We start from the raw sequence: 27,485 nt of genomic DNA on the forward strand, positions 1-27,485 counted from the left end.
ATCCAGGACTGCAAAGCCAAGCATTAGGTCACCGAACACCGTTGAAAGGCACACAAAGCTTGCTCCATGTCAAGGATATGGACCCATTCCTGTTTTCAAAGTTGTTCCTGTAAAAGATCTTCCTCACACTCCCAAGTCGTAAGGTAAATACAAGTCTAAAAAGAAACACAAGTCAAAACTGGGTTCTCTCTTTCTCCACCCCTATTGATTTGAGAAATCATGAGGATGTCAAGGTGCGTTGCAGACCCAGTCTCCTACTGAGAAACGTGTGCTACAGCTTAACCCGATTTACCCCAAGTTCCAGAGCCTGTTGGTTACAGAACAGCAAGTAGAAGCCATGTTGTGCATCTTCAACTTTCTTCTGCCTCCTCTCCCCTGAGGGGGTTTGGGGGTGGGGGCGCCTGAGGAGACCTGGTCAGAATATAGTCTGTAGATCTGTCCTCTATGCTGTCTGCACCTTTTGACTCTGCTGCACCACCCACCTTGACTCCAGATCCAATGGTCAATCCAATTTTACACCTGGTGCCAAGATCCACGTCCGTCTCTCCTACTGAGACACCAACACTGATGCCACTGGCGGAGGAATCTATTGTCTTATCTAACTCGGAGGCCAATCCGACATGACCAAAGTTGTGCCTTCTATAAACCTCTGCGCAGCTGGTCCAACCACATTCTTACCCAGTTGTGCAAATTTCTACCAAGCCTCCCATTTTTGCATGGCCAAATCCCTCATTAAGCCCCCGCTCAGAATGGCCTTCCCCACAGACCAGTAGACTTGAGGCAAGGTAACCAATGGTTTGTTGTCAGCCACTTATTGGCCGAGATAGGCCATGAGTATCTGATTTTCTGAGGAAAGTCTGCATTGGGATATGATTAGTCTCCAACACTTGTTAGGACATTACCTAAATCCAGTTCTGTAGTAGGGAATCTCTGTGTAGAGTCATAATCTAGTGAATAGTCCTGCTCATGTGCGGGGACCCCGGGGCAATCAAAAAGAATGAATCCGCAGCCGAACTGATCACTTGGTTGGAGACCATCAGTTTTTCATTAAGGATTTCTTGGAAATCTTCCCTATCCTCCAGTGGAAGACGTTCCACGAACCGCGTTAGGGACTCCCAGAGGGACCGATCATAACTTCTCAACAAGGCCGAGGCACTCGCAGCCTTCCTAGACGTGGCTGCCGTCCCGCAGACCTTCCTGCCTGCCGAATCAGTCCAGCGACTCTCCTTGTCAGGAGGCACTGTCGATGACGGGGTGTCCCACTCTCCTTTTTTTCTTCTTCTGACCAGAGGGGGGGCGATCTAGAGGTCCTTGTGGACGAGCGACAGCGTCGCCGCGACCGCGTCCTCGCTGAAGCAGAGGACTCCGGCATAGTCCTAGAACGTCCAGTTTTCCTCCTCGACGCTGAGCGTCCTTTCAACGTAGAATGTCTCCTTGACGTCGACGAACGTAGTCACGACGTCGACGATCGCCGTCTCAACGCCGACAAACGTCTGCTCGGCGTCGATGGCCGTCTCTTCGACGAGCGGTGCCTCGACGTCGATCGTCTCCTCGAGGAGGTCGATCTCCTCGGCGTCAACGACCTCGGTCTCAACGCTGATTTTCGTCTCGACGTCGCTGACTTACGTGTCGACGTCGATTGTGACCGGCGGTGTCGCCTCGATGGCGAGCGCCGGCGTCTTGACCCCTCTCGACGTCTGATAGCTCGACGACGAGCCAGTCCTCATCATCTACCTCGTTGGAAGTCTCGACGTCAGTCCCTTCGACGTCTAACGTTGACGCCGCTTCGACCCGGAGCCCCGGGGAGACGGAACAGACTGTGGTCATTCCTTTTGATGCCGACGTCGAGGGTATCTACGTCGACTGAGACCGGTGCCGTTTTCTGACCTTTTGTTTACTGGGGAGCCCCCCAGAGGCCGACGCACGGGCAGAGGAAGGAGCACCTTCATGCCCAGACCCACCTTGTCCTTGCTGATTTCTCAGCTCCAAGCTTTGGAGCCTGGTCTTCTCCCTGTCCTTGAGGGTCCTTTTAGGGAACTGCAGATAGATATCACACTCCTCAGGAACATGAGAAGCAGGCAGGCACAGGATGCACACCCTGTGAGGATCCGAGTTTGCCTTTTTCTTGGAGCACTCAGGACATTTATCAAATAATGCAGGTTAATTTGATTAAAAACACAGCCAAAACAGCAGAGAAACTCCGACCAGATGAGACAAGGTAAAAACACGTTGAGTGAACACACTCACACTTTTAAAAGTGCACAATTAGTAGAAAATAAACCCAAAAAAGGGAGAGCTCAATGCTCCAGGGTCCTGCTAGCAGGAGCCGGAAAAAGGAACTGAAAGTGGAGGTAGTTGATGTGCATTTTGGGATACCAGGAGAGTTCTGGAAAGTTTCCCTAAAGGCACGGTATCCCTTTTTTTAAGCCACATAATGGCAGCCTATGGGGGCTGGTCTGTCCTGTCCTTCCTCTCTATCATTCCAAGGATTTGGTGAAGGGGGTGAAGTGTTCTCCATGGTGAAACCTGGCAGACAGGTCTAAAGTGGGATATTTTTGGAATATCCTTGCATTTCTAGTTGAAGTACTGGACAGTGTAGCCATGCATGTATAGGCTGCATTATTTGTCTTTAATTTTATCTTAAGTGTCTATGCAGTACTGCAAAGAAGACCGCTTAAGAGATTATTTTTGATTGCTCCGGGGTCCCCGCACATGAGCGGGACTATTCACTAGATTATGACTATAACAGAGATACCCCTACTACAGAACAGGAGTTACAGGTAAGAAACTACTCCTTCTAAAACCACAGTAGCATGGTACACAGTCCCACCCTCTGCTATTTTGCAGTCCAGCAAGAATGCCAATAAAGAGTGGTTCATAAGGAAATAATCCTATCTCGATCATGTCTTATACAGGCAGGAAAGTATATTCTCTGTTGCGCTGGTGTATTAAACGCCAAAGATCCATTAGGCCATGATCCCACACAGTGTGCCCGATCACGAGCATTGGCTTTGTCAGGGCGGTCCAGACCTAAGTAGGTAGGGGTCTATCAACAAGTTCCAATCCCCACCTACCACCACCTTCACATTACCAAACTCCGTCAGAACCCTGGACAAGTAGGAAAGCAACCCTGTCTGATTAGGAACATGTCTGGACCGTACTATCAGTCTTTTCCAGTGTTTTCAATTTAACAAAAACCATGCAGGTCTGTCCCTTGTTTTTCATACTGTATTTGGGAATGCCTTGTGCAGGCAAGTGGCCATCCCACATTTCCTTGGGGGGGGGAAAGAAGTCCTGGACAAGGAGTATCATGGTGATCCCTAATGAGACTGCTGCTGATCACCATACCAACCTAGTCTTTCCTTGGCATATCAGACTCTGGTCCTGATAAGTCTCCTGCAATAATACTATGTCCGAGGCTTTAGAAGCACTGTTCTTAAGAGTATATTTATCTTAATAAAATGAATCAAGTTGTTGTCATCATGGGAAAGTATTCGAAGGTGTTTGGGTCATGTGTCATCTTAGAGTCGCCATGCCTAATGGGGCATCCATGGCTGGTACAGGTAGTTAGTAGATGAGACATTTCTCTAGTGTGAGTTTCAGCACCTTTAATATTAAGGGGCCAAAGGTGCACTTGTGAGTATGTGGGTAGAATGGTGGGATGTGTGCAGCATCTGGTGTGCAACAGCTTGTGTACAACTGTGTCCAGGAATGAAGTACAGTACAGCAACAAATAACAGACTGGTGCACAGAAAGACTAACATCCCCCCACCCCAATCCAGTCCCATAGGATTTCAATGAAGACCCTAGGAAGCAAATGTTTCATAGATGGTGCTAAAGTCAGGCCAAGAATGTCCAAGTATTAGACTGGTCCAGTGTCTGAGGCAGGCGCCCCAGGGTCCCAAGCCTTTCACTTTTTTTAGCACAGTTTCTAATCTCCGGCGGTCAAAGTTGGTATCTTTGCAAACATGTCCACGATCTGGATGAGGTTCCGGTCCTCGGCCCTCCTGGCCATTGAGCTGTTTTCGAGATGTCCATATCTGTCATTCCTGGTGATGCTAGACATTGTTCCAAATCTTCGGGGTCTTCTAATTCCCTTGTTACACCATGGATTGTGAGCAGCATTGGTGTTCCAATCGGCCACAGCTGATGTCCAGTTTCCAAAGTGTCTGTTGCAGCTGCAAGATTTTTTTCCGATGAATTAATGTCATGATAGAAATCCACTGCTATATGTCTCCTGATCTCTTTATACAGTAAGGGCCCGTTATGGCACATTGCCATCATGATCTGTCGGGCCTGCTGGTGGTACAGAAGGCACACGATCGCCCTAGGAGTTTTGTGTTGTGCATTTTCCCTGGTGCATAACCACCTTCCTGCGAAAGAGCCGGAACTCCCTAATAACACCAGGGCCAGTTTTCAGTGTAGTCACTCGGTCTTCCAAAGTGTCCATCCTGCTGTCAGTTGCATCCAGCGACTTACGGAATGAATGTACCAATATCACTCCATAGGGATATCCGTTTGTTACCCGTCGACTTAATACCCTCATGTCCAAAGTAGCCTTAAATGCTGTCAACTCTATTTGCTTTTCCAGTGTTGGACAGGAGTTGTTTTGATTTGCCAGCCACAGCATTAGTGAAGAGGAGCTGGTGCATCACTTTCTCTTTGGACATTTGTGCCATTGGTGAGGGTATAGTCAAGAGGGGCTGGGGTGGCGACATTTCAGCTGCCCACTACAGAGTCCGACAAAATATGCCACACGCTCCAAGTATAGGTCAGTGCAGGGATTGCAAAAAGTTTCAAGGGGACATAAGTCCCCACTGGTATAGTTGCCTTTCCCGTTCTCTGGGGATGGAGGAGAGACTCTGAACCAGGGCCGGTCCTAGCCATGGGCGGTATGGGCAGCTGCCCAGGGCCTCGCGCTCAGGGGGGCCCCGCCGCCGGCCCTGCAGACTAGACCGCACTGAGCATGGCCGGCCCGACATGAAAATGCGAAGCGCGGCTGCGCGCACTCTCACAGGAGGCATTTAAAGTGCACCGTCACCACCACCACCTAGCTTAGTGGTGGTGGTCCCAGGGTTGTCAATCTGGTAGCGTGCGAAAGCGCTACCAATGACAGCCCTGGACATTCATTTTGGCCAGCCCCCGCCGCCCCGCGTGCTGTGCTGCTAAAATGCAGTGACGCAGCATGCACGCCGCACGCGCTCCCTGGCCTGTCGGGAGTCAGAGGGGGGGGGGGGGGTACCATCATCTTCAGACTGAGAGAGTCGGTAAGTCACGGCTCATGCCATGCCACTTTCACTTTGTTATGTAAACGGATAACTGAAGGGCTGAGATCAGTCCAGTTCGTTGCTCCTGGTGATTTTGTCAGTTTCTCTGTCAACCCGCTCCTCTGCCCCTCTTATGGCGTTATCCTTCTATCCTCCTACCGACGGGTGTGACCCATTGTCCAGCACTGATGCGCCCCCCTCCCTGGGGAGCTTGGAAAAGCGCTCTGCCCAAAAACCTTTGCTACTGAACTCCAATGAAAACACCTCGAGCGACACTGGCGGTGGAGTGTGTGTGTGTGTGTGTTGGGGGGGGGACGTCAAACATCTGTCCCCAAAATGGGGTGGGGGTCATCAAACATTTTCTTCACGTCAAAGCCATTTTATTTGTTCTGCCAACGTTTGCTCTAAACTCTGCACTCATTTGGGTTTAGCGAGTGAACCTTAAGTCAAACCCCAGACAGGGGGGAGGAAGCACAGGGCATCGAGCACTAAGGGGGGAGAACAGGAATAACCTGAGCGATGAAACAAACCTGTCCCTTTGGTTTAACATGACTTCTCTGAAAATTGATTTTAAAAACACAGAAACAACAAAAGAACTTACTTAAAAAAACAAAGAAAAAAAGTTCAGTCAGCAACACTTCACTATAAGAAACAAATATTTGCTGAGCGCGCCAACCGGCAGTACTCAAAGTACTTTATTCAGTAGCGCTAAGAGAGGTCCCTCCATGCGCACTACCCACCGGACACATAACTAATATAAGTGAACCTCGGTTCACTTATGCACCGTGTGGTAGAAGCAGGCACACCAGCACACTTGCAGAGCCAGGAGCCTGGCTTGGCTATCACATCTATGGTTAACGCCTTCGTGAGTGGGGCAAGTCACATTCGCAAAGAACTGCAGAGCAAGCCCCAGCTTCCAGGCTGAGCACAGGCGCCCATTTTAGGTATTTTATTTAAAGGACTTTCATTTTAATATGTGCTCTCTGTCCATTTCAAATCACTCTCATTCCTCCCCCAAATCTTGCCAGAAAATGGAAACAGAGGCAAAATATAGGGTAAAGTGAATATCCGACCATTTTCATATAGGGGAGGGGAGGGGAGAGGCCACGATTCAAATGTCTGTCTTAGTTCGAGTCGAGATCCACCTTCTGCTCCGTACGAATAGCGCCCGATGCTCCAATGGCACACTGATGGGAAAAGTACATTTTCACAGATACCATTACACAAGACCTCCAGTAGGGCAAAAACAATCTACTCTGTCATGGTTTGGTACTCTGCCTGAACTTCCTCCTCAACTGAGACTTCGGCAGGTTGGATGTTTAGGAAGCTAACCTGCCCTAATTCTTCAGTTTATTGTCATGCGTACAGATTTGTGAGCAATCGTTCCACATTTTGGGGATGAGGAGTCTCTCCAGGTAGTTCAAGATCTTTGTTATTGACACTCCCATTGTTATTATGCGGCAGGGGAAGATCAATTTATGCAGCAGGGTTACTAAAGTATGCACCAAAAAAATGCATATTATGTGGCGCAATGTAGCACATTTCGAAGCAGTATTGCTGTACAATTTTCCAATTTTTACACATGTTAACAGTGCATGCGTAAATGTTTCACCTAATTATTGTCAGTTTAAAACCAAAATACAGCAATCGGCCATCCTGTGAGACAAACAGCCTGTCGCTCTGCGGTAACACGTGGTAAAGTATTTAGTAGTTTTTGATTGGTTCGAGCTTCGAACAATTTACTAGGTGGCAGAGGGAGTAAAATCTTCAGAATGTGCAGAAGATGATGGATTGTGTGATAAATCCATAATGATGTGGAGAGCACAGCCGTCTCAGAATCGCATAATTCTAGTTGTCCTGGCTATAGACTTACATCCGAGTAAGGGATCCGGCAAGTGTTACACTCATGGATATTTGCTCACCTGTTTTCCATCCCCTCAACTTTTTGTCCATGTTACTGATATCCACATTAGATTGCTTCAGTGATGCCAAATAACTAAGATCAAAAGTCCTGCGAAGTCACTTTCTGTGATGTCACTTCTTGCGACGCAATATGCAATTAGAGGGGCCTCACATCTTCCCTTTCGCCCGGGGCCTCAAAAGGCCTAGGACCGGCTCTGCTCTGAACCAACCCTAACTGTGCTGATAAAGCCTTTCATGGGCAACTTACAGATCAAGCCGGACAATACCTTCTAGCAATGGTAGAAACAAAATGCCCATATGTCTATTCCTAGATCAGAGAGGTATGCAGCTATACAGAGGACAGGGAAGACCAGGTGTCCCAAGGATCAGTGTTGTTCAACTTTCATATATGTAGTCTAGTATCCGTTTCTCCCAAGGATGGGCAACAGAGTTAACCAACAACCTCATAACCCACCACCCTCCCTCCTGAAACTAGCCTGCCAGATTCAAGGGCCAGCAATCTCTAGGCAGTATCAGTAGGCCGCTGTGACACACAGATAAATCCAGATCCCAATCACTTATGAGCATGTGGTGCCGCAATTTCACCATGCTTACCCATATTATGAACCATAGTACCTTTGCCAGTCCAGTGCTGAAGAATGGGAGACCGCTGCTACAGAGGTCTCCACTTTTCTATGGGGTGAAGGACCCATCCACATCGGGTAATCTGGAGACCCTTGGTCGTCTATCGCTCTCCTAGATACACCTGGTCTAATAAAAACAGTATGGACTTCTAATCCTAGTTGATGGTGGTTCCAGAATGACAGGGAGTCCCGGTGACCTCTCCCTTTGTCTTCTCCATTGGAAGGCGGCTGAGGGGACTGTGCAGCAAAGGCTACAACTCCATCCGAAGCCTAAAGAAGAACTAGGCTGCATCCCCTGCAGCACTCCTGCCAGAAGAATATCGGGACGGGTAGGTAATCTATGAATGCCCCTCACTCTCCACTGCCTATGCCGCTAGGAAGTCTCCAATGGTGGTCCCATGGACAGAGGATTACTCGAAATGTTCCGGTTGGTCGCAGCACCTTAATGGGAGCCAGCCAATTCCCCACACCCCCCTTTATCAGTCTTTTTAACCCCTTCGCTGCGGCGGCTATTCCGCCGCAGCGCTGGGGGGGCGGGGGGGCGGTCGCGCAGCGGTCCCGTGCCTGTGACGGAACCGCTCCGGCACGGCTCGCGGGTGAGCTGTGCTTGTGACGGAACGGTTCCGTCACGAACCCGCCCGCCCATTAATTAGTCAGCACAGGCGCGGAATTCGCGCCGCCCAGGCGCGGCGAGCGGGCCGTGACGGAACCGTTCCGTCACAAGCACAGCTCACCCGTGGCTTGTGACGGAGCGGTTCCGTCACAAGCATGCAACGGGCTAAGAAGAAACCAGCCTCTCTTGAAATGGTTATCTGACAGGCTGCCGAAGAGTTAGGCCTGCAGCTCCTGTCCATGAAGGTCAAGCCCTATGTCCTGACGAAAGTTCGGCAACCTGGAAAGGATGTCATGGAATGTATTCTTCCTTTCAAAGAAGCCCTGATGATCATACGTATGGCAGCGCCACAGGAATTATGCAGCTGGAAAGGGACAAATTATGCAGTAGGGTTAACTAAATTATGTGGCAAGAAAAGATAAATTATATGTGTAATGTGCCATATTTTTTTTATAGTATTGCATCATTACTTTATCATTTTTAAAGTTAACACTGTTAAGGCGTAGGTTTCACCTCAGTGTAACTCCCAACCATTAAAAAATGCAAGAGTAAGGTGAGAAGTCAACCTTTGCAAAGAACCTGCTGCTGCTGCACGGTAACGCGTGTTGCTGTGATTTTTATTAACTTTCATTAACTTTTGAACCGTTTGAGTGAGAACTATTTTTTGGGGTAACATCTACAGATTGTGTGGACAGATGATGAATGCAGCAGATCCATAACTAAGCAAAATATGTCGCAGCCACACAATCTCATAAATTCAGTGGCCCTGACTAATGGGCCCTTGGGCCAGACCTTTCTCTTGTCCACTGATAAATAGGCAAATAGCTCTGTTGACCCAGCTTTCTTCACACAACACTCAACATCTGAAAGTTTGATCTGGGTGTCAACAAGTTAGCTGAACTCTAATTCATTCCCTACTATGCCTCCCAAAAGCAAATCCAAATCTATGGAGGCATTCGAGAAGGAAATGTTTTCCTCTGCCAGCAATCAATCAATCAATCAAGGAATTTGTAGAGCGCGCTACTCACCCGTTAGGGTCTCAAGGCGCTGGGGGTGGGGGTGGTTGCTACTGCTCGAACAGCCAGGTCTTGAGTTGTTTCCTGTAGGCGAGGTGGTCCTGTGTCAGCCGGAGGTGGGTGGGGAAGGGAGTTCCAGGTCTTGGCTGCCAGGTAGGAGAAGGATCTTCCTCAGGCGGTGGCTTTGCGGATACGTGGGACGGTGGCTAGGGCGAGGCTGGCGGAGCAGAGCTGGCGGGTTGGTGTGTGGAAGGCGAGGCGGTTGTTGAGGTACATGGGGCCCCCGTCGTGGAGAGCATTGTGTGCGTGGTTGAGGAGTCGGAATGTGATTCTCTTGCTGACGGGGAGCCAGTGCAGATTCTTCAGATGGGCGGAGATGTGGCTTTGGCGGGGGATATCCATGATGAGTCTTGCCGAGGCGTTCTGTATGCGCTGTAGTAGTTTCTGGAGCTTGACTGTGGTTCCGGCGTAGAGGGTGTTTCCGTAGTCTAGGCGGCTGGTGACGAGGGCCTGGGTGACCGTCTTCCTGGTTGCGGTGGAGATCCAACGAAAGATTTTTCGGAGCATGCGCAGGGTGTTGAAGCAGGACGAAGAGACGGCGTTGACTTGCCTGGTCATCGTGAGGGAGGAGTCCAGGATGAATCCCAGGTTGCGAGCGTGGTCTGTGGGTTTGGGGGCGGTGCCCAGGGCAGGAGGCCACCAGGAGTCGTTCCAGGCCGAGGGGGACGGTCCCAGGATGAGGACTTCCGTCTTGTCTGAGTTCAGTTTCAGACGGCTGAGCTTCATCCATTCCGCGACGTCCTTCATTCCTTCCTGGAGGCTGGCTCTGGCGGTGTCCGGGTCTATGGTGAGGGAGAGGATCAGCTGTGTGTCGTCGGCGTAGGAGATGAGGTTGTGTTAGCGTGCGATGGCCGCGAGGGGGCTCATGTAGACGTTGAAGAGGGTGGGGCTGAGCGAGGATCCTTGTGGGACGCCGCAGATGACTTCGGTAGCCGTGGACCGGAACGGGGGGAGGCGGACTCTCTGTGTTCTGCCGGCGAGGAACGAGATGATCCATTCCAAGGCCGTGCCTTGGATACCGGTGTCGCTGAGGCACCGTATCAGGGTGTGGTGGCATACCGTGTCGAAGGCTGCTGAGAGATCCAGGAGGATGAGTGCGGTGGTTTCCCCGTTGTCGAGCATCGACTTGATGTCGTCGGTAGCTGCGATGAGGGCGGTCTCGGTGCTGTGGTTTGCTCGGAATCTGGACTGTGACGGGTCGACGGATCTGTTAGTCTCGAGGAAGGCGGAGAGTTGTTGGTTGACGGTCTTCTCGTTGACTTTGGCGGGAAACGGGAGGAGCGAGATGTGTCGGAAGTTCTTGGGGTCCGTGGGGTCCGCGGTGGGTTTTTTCAGGAGGGCGCTGAGTTCGGCATGCTTCCAGCTTTCCGGGAAGGTGGCTGATGCGAAGGAGCTGTTGATGATGTCGCGGAGTTTGGGTGCCATGATGGAGTCGGCTTTGTTAAAGATGTGGTGTGGGCAAAGGTCGGTGGGGGAGCCGGAGTGGATGGTGTTCATCGTGCGGGCGGTGTCATCGGTGCTGACTGGGTTCCAGGTGCAGAGAATGGCGGTTGGGTGCGCTGGTTCGGTGGTTGGGTAGTTGGTCTGTGCGCCGAAGCTGTCGTGTATGACGGCGATCTTGCGGTGCAAGAATGAGGCGAGTGAGTTGCAGAGGTCTTGCGATGGTGTGATGTCGTTGTTGCAGGCGCTGGGGTTGGAGAGCTCTTTAACGATGCTGAAGAGTTCCTTGCTGTTGTCGGTGTTGTTGTCCAGGCGCTGTTTGTAGGTGGTTCTATGCTGGTACGGATCAGTTGGTGCTTGCGGGTGGCGTTCTTGAGGGCTGTCATGTTCTCTGTTGTCTGGTTCTGGCACCAGGTTTTCTCCAGGGAGCGGCAGGTTTTCTTTGAGTTTGAGGTCGTCCATGAACCAAGGGGATTTCCTTCTGCGGGGTCCGCTGGGTGGTTTCTTCAGTGGTGCGAGTTAATCTGCGCAGTCGGCGAGCCATTGTGCGAGGTTGCGGGCTGCTTCGTTGGGGTCCGTCGTGGTGGTGGGAGAGTTCTGGCTGAGGGAGGTGGTGAGCTGGTCGGCGGTGATCTTTTTCCAGCTTCTGCGGGGTCCTGTTGCGGGTGGTGGTGGGTCGTGGTTTTCTTGAAGGAGAAGTGGACGGAGCTGTGGTCCGTCCGGTGGAGTGGCTGAAGGAGATGTTCTTGCTGGAGGAGAAGACTGGGTCAAGCGTGTGGCCGGCGTAGTGGGTGGGGGTGTTCACCAGTTGCTTGAGTCCGAGGTTGGCGAGGTTGTCCAGCAGGGTGGTGGTGTTGCTATCATTGTTGTTCTCCAGGTGGAAGTTGAGGTCTCCACGGAGGATGTAGTCTGGGGAGGAGAGGGCGTGCGTGCTTACGAAGTCTGCAATGGTTTCGCTGAATTTAATGCGTGGTCCCGGGGGTCTGTAGATAAGGGTGCCTCTGAGGGTGGTCCTGGGGTCGGTAAGTATTTGGAAGTGCAGGTGTTCGGCGGCTGTGAGGGTGTCTTCCGAGTTGGTCGTGATGCGGATGGTGTTTTTGTGGACGATGGCGATGCCTCCTCCGGTTTGGTTGGTGTGGTCCTTCCGGTGATCTTGTAGCCGTCCGGGATGGCTATGGCGATATCGGGGGCTCTTCAGTCTGTAAATGCCAGCTGCATTCTCGCATGCGTTATGGGATTTGCACAGCGAGATCTTGCTGATAGTTCATGAAAAATGCAGTGCCAACTTAGCACAGATCATTCAATACGATCAAGACTCAGTGAAGTACTTCATTCACTCTGTTTTGGACAACACTGACTGCTTCATCGGGGCAGCCAGTAGTTGTGTGATGCTTTCGTACAAATAAGATCCACATGTTTCCTGGGAGACTCAAGCGTCACTGATGGGTACTCCATTTGATAGTACCCATCACTTTGGAGATAAAGCAGGCTCTGCTCTGCAGTGCTTCAAGTAAACCGGGCCATAGCACGCTCCCTTAGCCTTTCTGCACTGTGAGGAATACCCAGCAGTTTCACCACTTTTGAGGCTTTAGGGGGGGGGGGGGGCTCAAAGACAATGCCAAGCCTCATCATTGCAGCTACAGACTCCCCGGTACTTTGAAGGCCAGAGTCTGGGATCCAGGTGACAACCTCCAGGCCATATGGGGCAGCACACTACTCAGTACTTTACCCCTTCTGCTTCCAAACTGCCTTAGGTTATACTCAGTAGCATATGGCCACTCTATTGGAGGCAGGATAAGTGGCAGAGTACCACATCGGACAAATGAGTACTCCAAATAGTCAAGCATGGTTATGCTGTTCATTTCCAATCGGAACCACTGCATGTTCCACCTGCATCTGAGCGATCTTTGAAGGCTCATTTGTCCATTTTAAAGCAGGAAGTCAAGGTTCTTTTGTACAAAGGAGCTATATAGAGTGTCTTGGCACCAGAAATAGGGACTGGATGTTAGTCTCTTCATTTCCTGGTGCCAAGGTAGGCCAGAGGCCTTTGTCATATTTTAGACCTTTGCCATTTGAATTTCTTTCTGAAAAATGACACGTTCAAGATGCTGAAACTGGCCCAGATTATATCTGCCTTGGAACCTGGAGACTGGATGGTAGTGCGGTCAACGTCCAAACTTTAAATAAAATTCCTTATCAGGATCGTTTTTTGAGAGCGAAGTTTTATTCATTATGAATGACTTGGGAACTCCAGCAACATGTCTGACAAATTAAACTCTAACCACAGGTACACTTATCCAGCAGTGGAAATTTACCCAACAGTTATTTTCTCATATAGGGCAAACCGATGTACATTCATTATACGTGTAACTATTCCTTCCTGGTAGATAGACCGCATTTGTTATTAAGTGCACACTTCCACCACAGATGCAGTCATGAGATGCTATTGCAAATGCCAGAATGAGAACATATCTCATTCCCTACTCTTCCCATACCATCCGAAGTTAAGCTCTGCAAAGATACCTAATTATTAGCCGCTGAAGCTTGAGCGGGAATTAGTGTTATACGAATACATTCACATAACCTAGACAAGATGGAGTCAGTTTAGATTTTGCGTTTACAGACCAGGCACCCACAGCGCTGGACCTAAAGAACACCTATTTTATTTTCACCTTCCCGTCCTGCAGTCCCACAGCATTACCTGCAGATCTAGATGAGTCAGGAGCATTTTTTGTTTTCGATTCTCCCATTCAGCCTTATCAGTGCCCTTCAGGTGATCACAAAAGTGATTGTGGTGGCTGCAGCACATCTTCGAATGTTGGGGATACCAGTCTTCCCCTACCTCAATGACTGGCTGCAAAAGACTGGCTCACCAGTGTCAGGCGTGGACAACCTCCTCACATCTTTGGGTTTCTTGTTCAATGTGTCGAAGTTACACTTTCTCCTTGGCAGAGGCTGCCGTCCATTCTAGAATACGATGAAGTTTTGTGCCTTCACTCTGGTTCAACGAACCCAGGTTATTCTAGGTACAATCCTGATGTTTCAACCTCAGTGCTGGATCTCAGTGAAAGTAGCTGCAAGACTTCTGAAGTCCTGCATCATGCTTGTCTACTAAAACAGGTGGCACATGCTGGCTCTGCAGTGGGATCTGAAGTTGTAATTGTCTCAGCACCAAGGAAACACTTGTCAGACTCCATACAGGTTTTGGAGGAAACTACAAAAGACCTGCAGTAGTGGCTGCTCCACCTCAGTTTGACCAATGGCATATGCCTCTCCCTACCCCACACAGAGCTGACGGTGGTGACTGACACGTCCCTGTTGGGTTGGAAAGGTCATCTGGGAGATTTGGAGACCAGTGGACTCTGGTTTCCGACAGAGATCCACCACCTCATAAATCTGTTGTGCTTTCGGGCCATTCGCTTGGTGTTGAAGGTCTTCCTATCATCTATGAAAGGGAAGCTGTTCTACTTCTTCACAGATAACTCCAACACCATGTGGAACTACAACAAGCAGGGCGGGACAAGGTCTTGGGCCCTGTGCCAGTAGGACCTGCACCTCAGAAAATTGATCAGTAGGGTATCTTCCTGGTCATGAACCACCTGACAGACTCTTAGCAGAGGCGACAAACTGAGCAGCAGATGCCTAGCCGATCATGAATGGCAAATACACCCCAGGGATGGGGCGTCTTACAGCAATGCGGAGACAGTTGGCTCAGTCCATTTCCTACCGCAGATAAAGTTCCATTTTGACCATTGTTTTGCGCTGCAGATTTCAGAAACCTCTCTCGAAGGATGCATTCCACAAATCTAGAGTGGAGCTTGGGACTTCGGTATGCCTTCCCGCCTCTCCTGCCCAGATTTCTGAAGAAGATTCTGTGCCAAAGTCATCTTGGTAGCTCTAGATTGGGCCTGGAGAGTATGGCACACTGAGCTTCTGGGCATGCGTATATGTCCTCCGAGCAGGCTACCCCTTGCATGATCTTTTACCACATCAGCAGAGCAAGGTCCTGTCCCCGGGCCTGACCAACATACATCTTAATATGTAAAGATTGAGTTGCGACAGATGACTGCGTTTAATCTTCCTTCCAAATTAGTGTACCTCATTGTTAGTGTACCTCATTGTAGTGGCCAGGCATACATCTATGAAAACTGTTTATACTGGATGTTGACATGTTTGTGACCTGGTGTAAATCCTGCCATACATGCCCATTACAGGCAGTTATTGGATGTTTTGCTTTTTTTGCTGTTTAGTTCAGCAAGGAGTTGTGTGGGCATTTGTTAAAGGCTACATGTCTACCCTTTTTGGCCTTTTGCCTTTACCAGACCGACCTTATTTATTTTAATCACCTGTTGTGATGCACTTTCTTAAATTTGTGGTTCATATGTTTCCACTTTAGCCTTTGTAATGCTGCAGTATGAAATTAATCTACTCACTCTCAAACCAGTCTTTCTCATGAAGATAAGTTCTGATAGAGACTTCTAACAGCAGATTTGTAAGGAAATGCGTCTTTTTCTATGGTCACGCCACATTTTTCAACTGATGCTGTTGCCTTTTCGACTGAGTGCACTGGGCCTGCTAACCAGACCTCAGTGCTAGTGCCTTTACCCTAAAAGTATATGTCGAATTGGCTATACCCAATTGGAAGTGGCTAACTTACCTGCCAGTCCCTATCAAATGGTACTCTGGTACCCAGGGCATATAAGTTAGATGTCTTGCAGCATTGATTGTGCCTCCATGGAGTTTCCCCAAGTAAAGCCAAGTCCTCCAGTCCGCCACTGCACACTCGTAAAGCAGTCTTACACTGCTAGCCTGACTTTGCCATTGAAAGCAATGGCAAAGTCACCACTCAGGCAGGCCTGCTGAGCCTAAAATCAGGGTGCAACATATGACACAGGCAGAAAATATACTTTACGCACAAGTACTGTTTTACTGTGCAAAGACTTGGTCACCCAATTAGGAGCTTAGGATTACATGCGGAACCCCTCAGCTTTGCTAACTCCAGAACGGTGCCACCAAAGTGGATACCCCAAGATTTCAAACAACTCATTACATTAAGCCTGTGTTGCATTTCAAGTCGAAATTAATTTAACTTGGTGCTGTGTGCTTTGTTGAGTTTAAAACTCCTGTGCCTATCCGGGCACACGTAGCCTGCTCCACGAGACGGCGTTCTGCCCTCCTGGAGAGACGTGTTAACGACTCTCAGGAGGGAGAACAATATGGGATGGCAGGCCAGGGAGATGTTGCCTCACTCCTCCATGAAGCCACCCAGGTGTTAGCCCCCAAAAGTCAGGCTTCGCAGTTGAAGCAGCCTTTGAAGTGCAGATGTGGGACACCAAGAGTGAGGGCTGCCCCATTGTTGAGGTAGACAGGCTGGCACAGGGAGTAGAGAGGGGAAACCAGTTGCCAACCTGATTTTCCCTGGGGTGTGTAGCCCTGAGGTAGACACACCCCCGGGGGTGGGCTTGGGAGGTCTGTACACCAGGAGAGGGGTTTCACCGTATTCGGAGTGGCCAGCATGGTGCATCCTGGGATAGCCAGATTCCAGACACTAGGCAGGAAGTGGTCACTAGGTGGGAGGGAGCCTGGTAGCCCATTGGCTACCGACTGCATTATGCCCTGAGGGTACTTTCTGAGCATCAAGGGGGCACCCCTGGCACCCAGACCTTAGACCAGGACCGACTCAGAAGAAGAACTGAAGGATTGCCCTGCTGTACCAAGGGACCAGCTAAGATAGGATGCACACACGAGTGAAGAATCTGATGCACCTTGTGGCTATTGAAGGAGGGACTGTTTCTTGCTCAGGAAGTAGTAGTCGCCAGAGCCCAGTCAAACCAAAAGCACTCCAATTGGCTAGCTGACTGTCCTCCTGTTAGCAGCACAGGGACATAACAGCTGAAGAAGCCCGATGGGGAAAGCTGGTAGCCAAAAGTTGTTGCAGGGACCCTCAGAAGGCAAGTTAGTCTCGGGCAGGATTAGCCTGTGACCGCAACAGGCAACTGGCAGGCCAATGGCGACTGTACTTTGGCCGGATCGGAGAGGACTTCATGGGACGTTGACCCTGCAACCAGGACCCCCTCACCATCTTTGTGGACCGACTAATTCCTGCAGGAAAACCATGTCGCATCCATAGAGCATCCTTTATCCCTTGCATCAGGACCACTCCAAAGGAGTCCATTGCAACATGGATAAAGTGCCTGGAACTGTTGAAGGGTTGCTTCTCCTATGAAGATAACTTTTCTTGAGAACCTTGCTCGTGCCCCTGACAAGCTCCTTCCCATTGTTGGGCACCCCAGGTTCTTCTTACTGACCGCATTGACACTTAACTAAGTTTTCTTTAAAAAAAATTCTAAGTATCCAATTCCTTGACTTTGCCAAGGCATGTTCGCAGTTTTGTGAAATTGCACTGATTTATTATTGCTTGTAAAATCTATATCTCTGGAACCCTCCGGTGGATCTTTTCATTCTAGTGTCTGAATTCTTATAAAAATGAAACCTATTTTTAGGTCTCGCACCTGGCAACACATCGCGAAGCGCTGTCGTCAGCAAGATCTATTGTTGCTGACTTGCCTCGGAAGGGAGGCAGTAAATGGGCACGCGCAGGGCGAATGGAGGTCAAAAACGCGCTCGTGAACAGGCACGACATGCGATGTGCACATCTCCTGTCCCTCCTTCCGTCCTCGCAAGCCACATGCAGTGTAACTTTTTTTTTTCATGCACACGCAAGCTCCACTGTACTTTACATGTACAAAATGCCTCTCCCCACTTAACATGAGGAAATATACTGACGTCTGAAGATCCCCAGTGGTGACCAGGTTCTTAAATGTTGCTGAAAATTTATTCCACGTGCTAACATTTATTGATTGATTCAGGCATGACAACATTTCCATAAAATTTCAGGACTACCCTACCTTCCAGAGAAGAAATCCTTTGATAGATTGGACCTTTGTACGATACATAGGTACATTAAGTGACGCCTCACTCCTACCCTACAGTGTTCCATGGAGAGCCACAGGCGCTTCCTTCTCTCCCTGGGGCTCCCTCAGCACACGGGAGCCCCAGCAGTCGGCCACGCTTCTTCTCGGCACAGCATCTCCGGTCTCCCTCTCCTCACAGGAGACCGGACGGGCACACCATGGCTTCCCCACAGCAGGGGCAAGCGTAAACAACGTCCTCCCGGCCCCGCCCACAACCAGGCGGCGGGCCGGACACCTCCTTCCTGTGTTTTCCCCCGGGCTGCGTCGGTGTCCTTAACGGAGGCAATAACGAGGGGTGGAAACCCTCGAAGCTCAAAATAAACACAGAAGCGAGGTGGGTACTCGCTAAATAATAAAATAAACGGGCAAAGTCGCAGGGTAGGCACCTGCCAAACCTCACGCAAAATGCGTGATGGCGACAGGCTCGCTATGGGTCAAAATAAAGCGCTTTCCCAGCGCTATAAGCACTAAAGCAGCCCCCATGAGTGAAGGGGGCAGGAGAGCCAGGCAAAGGGGTCCCCAGAAGTCCTGGGCAGCAAAGTCCAGCAAAAAGTCCTTCAGGGGTCCAGGACAAGTCCATCAGAGGTCCAGGACCAGTCCATCAGGTATCCAGGGGCAGGGCAGGGCCCAGGGATTCCCCTGGGCCCAAGCAGCAGCACGCCCCTGGCAAGATTCAAGTCCAAAAACAAGAACAAATTGGAAGGGGACACAGCCCCTTCCTATACAGAGAAAAGTCTTTGAAGTCTTTGTGCAGGCTGTGTGAGAACCAGCTAGAACTGGTTATAGGGAACTCTCTTCAGTGTCAGGGACAGAGGTGACAGTCGCCCAACGGGAGGTGGAGCCAGCATTGTGGTCAGGCAGGCACAGCCCTAGTCACTCCCAGGTGCCATCTCCTCTCTCTTCCCTGGCAGCAGATGCAGCCTTCCATCCACGGGCTGACTCGGACAACCTCCTGAGGCTCCCCAGCCCCTGTCACCCTCAAACCAGACAGTCAATCCACAAGCAGGCCCAGGCCCAGGCACTCCTGGACCAGGCTAACCAGCCAATCACACGCCAGACACAAATTACACAAATATGCCAACTTCTAAAAGTGGCACTTCTACACTAGACACAGTCATGCCGCATATATCATTATGCAGCATTCAATCTCACGAGTTTGCACATACCAAACTCGACCCTGCACTCCCCACACATCAGGAACTACCATGGGCAGACATATTCCCCATTCATTCCTATGGGAGGGCAGGTCACTCACCACACATGCACAGAGAGCTCAAGCACTTTACACTGTACCACAGTGAAAAAGTGCGCAGAGGCCTAAAATCACCAACACCAGGTCACAGAAACAGGCTAGGAAAAAGCAAAAAGTCTCGGGGTGAACCTGCCAAAAGGGCCGGGTCCAACAGTCCACATTAGAACGCTTTCCAATACCCAATCAACAGTAATGAATAGACTGTGACTACATGTGTTATATGGCGAATATGTATATACCATGTGTACTTTGACCATCTGGTATATGAACAATATATACCAGAATTGCTTGTGATACTTTGTCACCACCACAAACTTTCTCTCCCGCCACCTTGCACTCCCTCCCCCTTCTCTGGGCACTATTCATGTGAATTTTGTTACCTTGTTAGGTTTTCCTTACAATTTATTCTCTGCATAAGATGCATATCTCCAATGTGATTAAATAACATTGGTTGAATATTATTGTGCTTTCCCTCATTCATACCTTGAATGTAATTTTTTTGTATGCGTTTCTTTTTCCCTTCTATATGAAAGCCACTAATACACTGGGACTACTCTAATATATATTGTCATCCCACTTACCAGCTCTTGTGGGGACTCTGTGGTGCTCCTCGGCTGATCTCCGTCTTCAGCAGGTCACTGATGCAACATGCTGGGCTCCGTCTTGCTCACAGGAGCCCCGCCTGAAATCCTGCTTTGGCGCACCATGCGACATTCACGAAGGCGGGGCAGGCTCCCGCTGGACTTTTCTTTTGTTGCTTTGGCGGCGGCCTCCCTGGTTTGCACGAGCCGCGCAGCACTCTTCAAGTACGGCGAAGTCCGTAGGCGCGCCACTGGGCACGAGCCGCAGGCCACGGCGATGTGCACGCTCACGGCATGCCTACAACGCGTGCATGGCACTCTTTCACTTTCCTTTGTAGCCCAGGTTTGTGTATGTTTTGCCTCTTCCTGAAGCTAGTCCGCTAAAGTTGGGTGTGCTGTTAACCAGGAAGGTGCGCGAGGGAGACGGCCAGCTGGGGACGTGTGACCTCGCTGTGCGGAGCGCAGCTGAGCTACAACCGGTGACGGGCCTGGGATCACACCTGACCTGACCCCACTGCTAGGGCTCACTCCGGCGGGCCTGTGGGTGGGTATGGCCATGCTGCCCCCACGCCAGACCCCCTCGCTTTTGGCTATTATGCTAATGCCCGTATCGTCGTGTCCTGGGGTGCGGGCCCCCGGGCCAGGAGGGGGCTCCCCTGCGGAGGACCTGCGGCTGCAGCTCAGTATGGATCCAGAGAGGAGTGGCGGACCCTAAGGGATGGTACCGGTCTGCAGCCTGGTAAGAACACGGGGCGGGGAGAACGGATGGGGTGTGGCAACTCCTACGTATCCCACCCCCTACAGAACAATGGTCTGTACTTTCTGCTTTTAAATCGTTGCAGACACTTACCAATTCTGACATGAACCTGCAGGCAGACAGGGAGATACTTCCAGTAATCTCAAAGCTCCCTAGCCTACTGCCATTGAGGTGCCAACAGCAGCGAGGCGGGCACAACAAAGCAGTAGAACAAACAAGCTGTTGTCAGGAAAACTGAATAAAAGTAATTTTTAGTTGGGAATATTGCCGGGACGATGACCAACACCGCTCGCTTTCCTATTGTATTAGTCCCTTCACTCCTCCCAGCTCGAAAGTAAGGGCCTAATTTATGACGGCCCTGCGCCGCCGGTACGTCACTTTTTTCCTTTTTAAAAGTGACGCACTGGAGGCGCAAGTGCTTCATAAATATGGCCCTAAATTTCCTGGTACAGGGGTTAAGGAGGCACCCTACTGACACCACACTTCACGTGACACCAGGGGGCCCCGCCCTTCAGTTACCACTGAAACCTCGTACATATTCGTCACAAGACGCACAGCGACCTCTAGTGGTGGTAGGCATTTCCTCACAACTAAACAAACAACTTCTTTCACGCCTAGTCTCATTTAACACAAGTTCAGACTAAAAGTCCCCAAATCCATCAGGGTGTGAAACCGGTGCAACGCTATTAAAATGTTTGGGGGCTTATTTACAAGGTTTTGCGTCACCGGTGCGTCACATTTAACAAGGGAAAAAGTGACATACCGGCTGCGCAGGGTCTTGTAAATAAACTCGCTGGTATCAGGTAACATGACGCGCACGATAACTGAGGTGAATTCCAACAGGGCCGAGGAGGATTCAATAGCGAGAGACTGAAAGAATGTGGGAGGGGGAAGGTTGAGGGAAAGCGCTCTGGAAGGAAAGAGAGAATGAGAGATGGAGACAAAAACAAATGCGGCCTTGTGTAATGGAACTGGTGTCAATGTAAAGCGCTCTAATACCTTTGAAAGTCGGATTGGACGCCCAATAAGGTTACTCAAAAGTTACTCCTAAGCGAGGGTGGGGGAGGAGCTAACACTCCCAGTAATGGGCAGGACAAGTATTTCCAGAAATCTGGTCGGGGCTAACCTCATAGCCATTATATGAGAAACGAGCATTTGCAATGCAATAGGTGTTGCATTTGAGAGGGTTTATTCTATTGGTATTGTAAATGGCAATGCCTTTTATTTATGTTTTAAAAAGCAACAAGTGAATAAAAGGCATTGCCATTTACAATGCCAATAGCGCAAACACTCACAACTGCGAGACCTATTGCATTGCAAATGCTTGGTATAAAGTGGTGTTGGATTTCTTCAGTGTCGTGTCGATTTCTTCTTCAATTCCTTTGGTGCTGTTTAAACACTTTTTGCTCTATGTAAACCATACTGCTCAGTGCCCATCTACCCAGGATTGAACTGGGGGTTTGACCGACAAAACCCAAAGGTCCTAAAGGGGTTTGGTAAGTGTACTACACAGTGAGGTTGCACTACCACACCATATAATACATCCCATCCTCACCTTTGAAAACCTCCAGGTATTAGTCTGGATCCAGAAACTTTTCCATACCAATTTCCTCCAGTGAAAGCAGGTGGTGTTCTGTGATTTCATCACCACATGTCGCTCCACCTCGAGTGGATGGGACGTCGGGACCAGTGTATATATGTCCCCTACTAGCGCTAGTGTCAGTTCTTTTGTGAGCCAACCAACACCGATCCGGAGCTTTAACTGTTGTTTTGCAAGTTTGGCAATTTTCTTTAAAAATCGTGCTTTTTGGTGTGCTGGGTTTAAGCGTTTGACGTGTCACACAGTTGCCGGTTTCGTTTTCACGTGATGTCTGCTTGTGGTGCCTTGATACTGGCCACAATTTGCATTCATGTTCGTCGTAGGCCAAGATGCACAAGAAGGACATCCGTGACCTTGAGACGAAGCTTGCAATTATTAGATGAGTACGTTGAAGACATGTTCTCAGTCGTCTGTGGTGCGGGGTTCCCTTTCGAAAGCAACAGCAAGGGCTCGCTGTTCTTCTTGAGGCCATTCACAAGATCGGCCTTCCTCTAAATCAATAAAGTCCAAACGGATCCATAGAAAAATCTAAACATGGCTGTCCTAGGTCATGCCGATTGAACCATTCGGAGTCGCATGACGCACCGAGCACCTCTGACAAAGACGCTGCTCCCATTGTTGGGACGGATATAGCATCTTTTCCATTGCGACTTCCGGCAGATCTGGTTGCGACGCCATATCAGCTGCAGCAGCTGAAAAAAGCTATGAACTTGTTCTTTGGTGCTGTTCTGGATCTGTTTGGGGTGGCGTCAGCCCTCACAGATCTGAGGAGGTCTCCAGTTGCTCATGCGTAAACTGATAGTTTTTTAATGGCAAACTCTTATCAAAGCTGTTAACCATGTCCGGTTCGGGTCCATTGAATCCGGCAATACCTTCTGTGGCAGTGCGTCTGACGCCATGATTAAACTGATGCTGCTGGCTCAGTTACTGGTGCCATACCAACGTCACTGACCAATTGTAAATCCGGTCATTCTTTCGGAACCCAGTAGGGAGTTTATGAAGATCAGTTATTAGCTGGGCAGAAAACAGCCCTCTGAGGGCTTGTGTTCTCACTCTACCAGAGCAAAACTGCGACTGTGTTGCTAGAGCGAGGTGTGCCAGTCTTGGACATTTTATCTATCAGGATGCTATGTTTGTTTCGTCCATACGCCCACTAAGCACTACTGCCTGGATAGTTGGGTGCTGCTTGATTAGCATTTTGCCTTTAGGATTTTCTTGTCTGTCATTCCACAGACCCCACAACTTAGGAGGTACTGCTTTGGTATCTATTCAAAAGGCGAGGAATCTGCTATCAGAAGGCTGTAGCAGAAAAACAAGTTGCATACCTTAAGTAACGTCTTTTCGGGTAGAGACTCTATCTAACCTCAGATTCCTCACCTGCCCCCATTCTGTGGAGTGGCCTCTTAGCAATCTGTAGGTTTTAAGATTCAAATACTGAAAGTCTTCACACTGCTTCTATGATGGATTGTTAAAGCTCCATGTCTGTTGGCTTTGGTGGAGTACAGAAATAAAGTGACACCAGCATGAGCAAATTACACATATATATTGGTCCTACGTCACATCCGCTTGAGAGGGAGCGGCACAAGATCACAACATAGCACAAAACCACTTGCCAGTGCTGGTGGGAATTGTAGTGCAAATGTTTCGGGACCCAGCCTGACTCCTCGAGGTATTCAAAAGGCGAGGGATTTGCAGTTAGAGTACCAGAAAAGTTGCTGCGGTAGCTTGTTTTTCAACTTATTGCTGAGTGGGCTAGTAGTTCTCTTTATCAGATCTCCAATTCATTAGCCAAGAAGCAGCCTCCAGAACATCTAAGGGCTCATTAGACCTGGGCAAAGAATGCTAACGCTTCTTTGGTCCACGGAGTATCTGTTTTGCACATCTTTCGGGGTGCAGCTTGGGCGTCAGTTCATGCATTCTTGAACCGTTAGTGCTTTCGTAGCCAGGTCCAACGGGGTGGCCCCTTAGCCAATCGCTTCTGCAGGACTTTTTTCTTTGAGTCCACCTTTGGAGGTATTGGTTAGGTATCTATTCACAAGGTGCAGAGTCTGGTTAAAAGTATTCCCCAGAAGAACAAGTTAGTTACCTTTTGGTAACCATGTTTCTGGTGGATACTCTTACCGAACTTCAGATTCCTCACTGCACTCCCATCTCCCCTTTCTATGTGATGAACTCTTTAATCGATCTATTTAAAAAAAGTCAACATTTAGGGATTTGCACACAGTTATATCTGATCAATTATTAAGCTCTGCGCCTGGCACCTTGGACAGAGACTAGCAAGAAACTTACGTCAGCGTACAGAGGTGTCTCGTGTGTGTCTCTGGTGTCATTACTGAGGTGGGAAATGGTTGATGCGGAGCTGCATGATGCCACCTGCGGGCGGGTCGGAGCATTGCTGAGAAAAATGTCCACATCCTGCCTGGCGCCTGTGGGTATTCACAAGGTTAGAAGTCTGTGGTTACATAGTGTATCCACTAGAGAGAACATTCCTGAAGATAAATAAGTTCTTTGGGAGCACACACACTAATTGTGGCATTGCAAAAACCTTGAGATTGGCAGGAAAACACTGTAGGTTATTAGGCAGAAGGTTGGGGGCTAAATCTTCCATTACTGCCAGCACAAAGTGGAGCACACTTCCAGGTGAATTGTATTAGATTCTTTAGCCAGACAGCAATTGATGTTCTAGGGCTCTCACCACTCATAAACACAGCCTGTATGGTTGGAGGAGGCACCCCCACTGTCACTACTCTTCACCATAGTTCCAGGTCTCTTGCATTTTAGTCAGTTGTCGACCAAGTGATAACTAACCCTGTGCGCTACACCCTTTTCGGAGCTTGGCTTGCTCTTGACACCACTCATATATTTTTAGAACTCCAGCTTTTCTTGTCCTAGTAAATTTTAGGGGGAAAAGATTCTACTTCTGCAGCGAATTTAGTAAGAGTAGTGTCCGGACTCTCTCTTTGTTGGAATCTTCTTGTAAAAAGCGCATAGATGGTTGAACCTAGTAGAGGTTAACGTTTTCCTTCTTAATGCAAAATACTGGAGTTTTTGATAAAACCCACATCTATGCACTAGATCGGCAAAGATGTTTGGGAGCAAAATGTTTTGCCTGTCTCCTGTAGTTTAACCCACTTGTCTGTTTTGTTGACCAATAATGTCTTTCAGAATGTGCTCCTGCTATTAGATACTCTTAGACCAAATGACGATGCTTTTTCATAGTGGTATAGTGGAACTGATATGTGAAACTTAGCGTTAGTGCTGAATTTGCCTGTTTGTCAATTATGTATTACAGCATGACGACCGGGATGATGGTATTGATTATTGGGCCAACAGAGGAAGAGGCCGTGGCATTTTTCAACGCAGCAGAGGACGGTTTACCTTCAAAAAATCAGGTAGCAGTCCAAAATGGACACATGACAAATACCAAGGGGATGGGCTTGTGGAAGATGAAGATGAATCGATGGAAAATGATGAAGAAAGAAAGGACGGTCGCAAAGAAGAAAAGGTAGAAAACTCTGGTTTGTACGTGAATTGAAGAACTGGGTGAAGTATACATTGGGTTATTACTAAAGGAAATACAAAAAATGATCGAATTATGATCAAGATGCCCAATGGCAAAGTATGCTTTTGTATAAATATGTTTATGTAAATCTTCCACTTGAAGTTAAAGCAAAACAAGTTGATTGTTCTGACCAAATGTGTTTATTTTCACAGGACTGAACTAAGAATCTGAAATGGCGGAAGTCAGACCACCCAAACCACACTGTTGGATATAATTTCTCATACATTGAATGTAAGCATTTTAGGTGACTTTTAATGTTCGCAATAGTTCAGAGAAACTGGTGATTTTTCTTCTAATCAGTTTGGACATATTGAGGGACTGTATGACGAGGAACCTTCTACAACCGAGCGGGAAGTTGAATACAGTTGTCTTCATTAACAGACTTTTAAAGAGATGCTTTTTAATGTTTATTTTTTGCATTTTTGTTTTATGCAATGTAATTCTGCTTTTTCAAACTGAACATCTGTGAGTTTTTCATCTTTGTTTGCTATCCTAAAAAAAATAGCTGTTAGCAATACATTTGTATATCAGTTTTTGTTTATAAATGATCACTGATATTTAAACCTACCTCCAACTCCTGTCTTTATTATCGCCAAAATTGACTTCACATACGATTTATATTCATGCTGTCAAATGTCTCTTGCTTTCAGTTTTTAACAATCTAGACCACCTGTTCTGTGAGGAACTGTGTACTGATACTTCTCAAACCACAGGAAGCGACATAGGATTGCAGCTTGCACAACATGAAGTACATTTTGGGGAGATCGACACATGGACACTCCACCACATGTGATACTCGCCTGCATCTGGTCTTTCACTCTGAAGTGATTGGACATATCTTAATGTAATGCAGATCATTGCTTAATTGTTTCTTTGTAAGCAAGAAGATATTTTCTTAAGAGTCCCTATTTTTGAGTAATCCTGGCTTCAAGCAATGTGGTTTTGACACGGTTTTTATGCATAGCTGAATTGCGTGCTGTCTGGTCAGCACCGAGCTGTCTAGCATCCAGTGCTTGCTTTGCAGCACTCTTCTGGGTACTTTATTCTGTATTGGATCTGAAGAAAGCCAACAAAATAATCACTTGAATGAGAATGTTGGAGCTTCATTGATACACAATACATTCTTTCGTACACCTGTACTAAACAAAAAAATTACAGAATATATCTGACCCTGCATTTAGCTTCAAGTGAGCCCTCTCAGTTGTTGTTCTAGAGTTTGCCAGTAGTCAAAGTATTCTTACGATGATGGAGGATTTTCATATAAACACTAGGTGACTTTTAGATCAGGGCTGACTCGCCAGAATGAGCTTCAAGATTTTGTGAGGATTTCAGAGCTTCTACACAAACTGAAAGTGACAAAGATCTAGGAAAGATAAACCCCAGAAACCAAATGCAGTAGTGTGTCTAATACCTAGAAAGATATTGGGCACAAACCGGAATAATATTTCACCAGAAGCCACTGCAGAAATGTCGGGGTGATCATTGGCAAATGGAGCCTTGTCCATCATTAGAATCAGGATTCTTTGCAGTTGAGTTCATTTGAACAGTCTGATAGTCCAGGGGAAGTGAGTTGCACAGAGTAAGTGTGCCATGCAGATATATTGGAACTCAGAACGTTTCACCAGGCTCTAACACCTTTTTTTGGTGCAACATTAACATCATAGCACTTTCTGGTTACATAGACCTTTAAGACATACAAACTTGGTAGATTTTTTTCAAGTGCAACCTCATTTGGTTCCACACGATTAGGTCCTTTCTGTGTTTCTTGGAAAACACACAATATAGATTTCTCCAGTATTAGATCTTGCTTGAATCAG

General features: G+C 48.5%; 1 protein-coding gene across 7 annotated transcripts in view; it reads left to right on the forward strand.

Moving 5' to 3' along the window:
- Positions 1 to 26,235, forward strand: part of BCLAF1 (BCL2 associated transcription factor 1) — a 406,790-nt gene extending 380,555 nt beyond the window's left edge. For 4 of the 7 annotated variants that reach the window (XM_086927408.1, XM_086927410.1, XM_086927412.1 and 1 more), the window contains 2 exons: positions 25,399 to 25,611; positions 25,821 to 26,235. In XM_086927408.1, coding sequence (XP_086783534.1) covers positions 25,399 to 25,611; positions 25,821 to 25,826 — 219 coding nt within the window. In that variant the 3' untranslated portion in view covers positions 25,827 to 26,235. The remainder of the gene's footprint in view (positions 1 to 25,398; positions 25,612 to 25,820) is intronic. The other 3 variants (XM_086927409.1, XM_086927411.1, XM_086927413.1) reach the window with 1 other exon arrangement.
- Positions 26,236 to 27,485: the final 1,250 nt, after the last annotated feature.

The sequence above is a fragment of the Lissotriton vulgaris genome, chromosome 6 (assembly GCF_964263255.1).
Source record: "Lissotriton vulgaris chromosome 6, aLisVul1.2, whole genome shotgun sequence".
NCBI lineage: Eukaryota > Metazoa > Chordata > Amphibia > Caudata > Salamandridae > Lissotriton > Lissotriton vulgaris.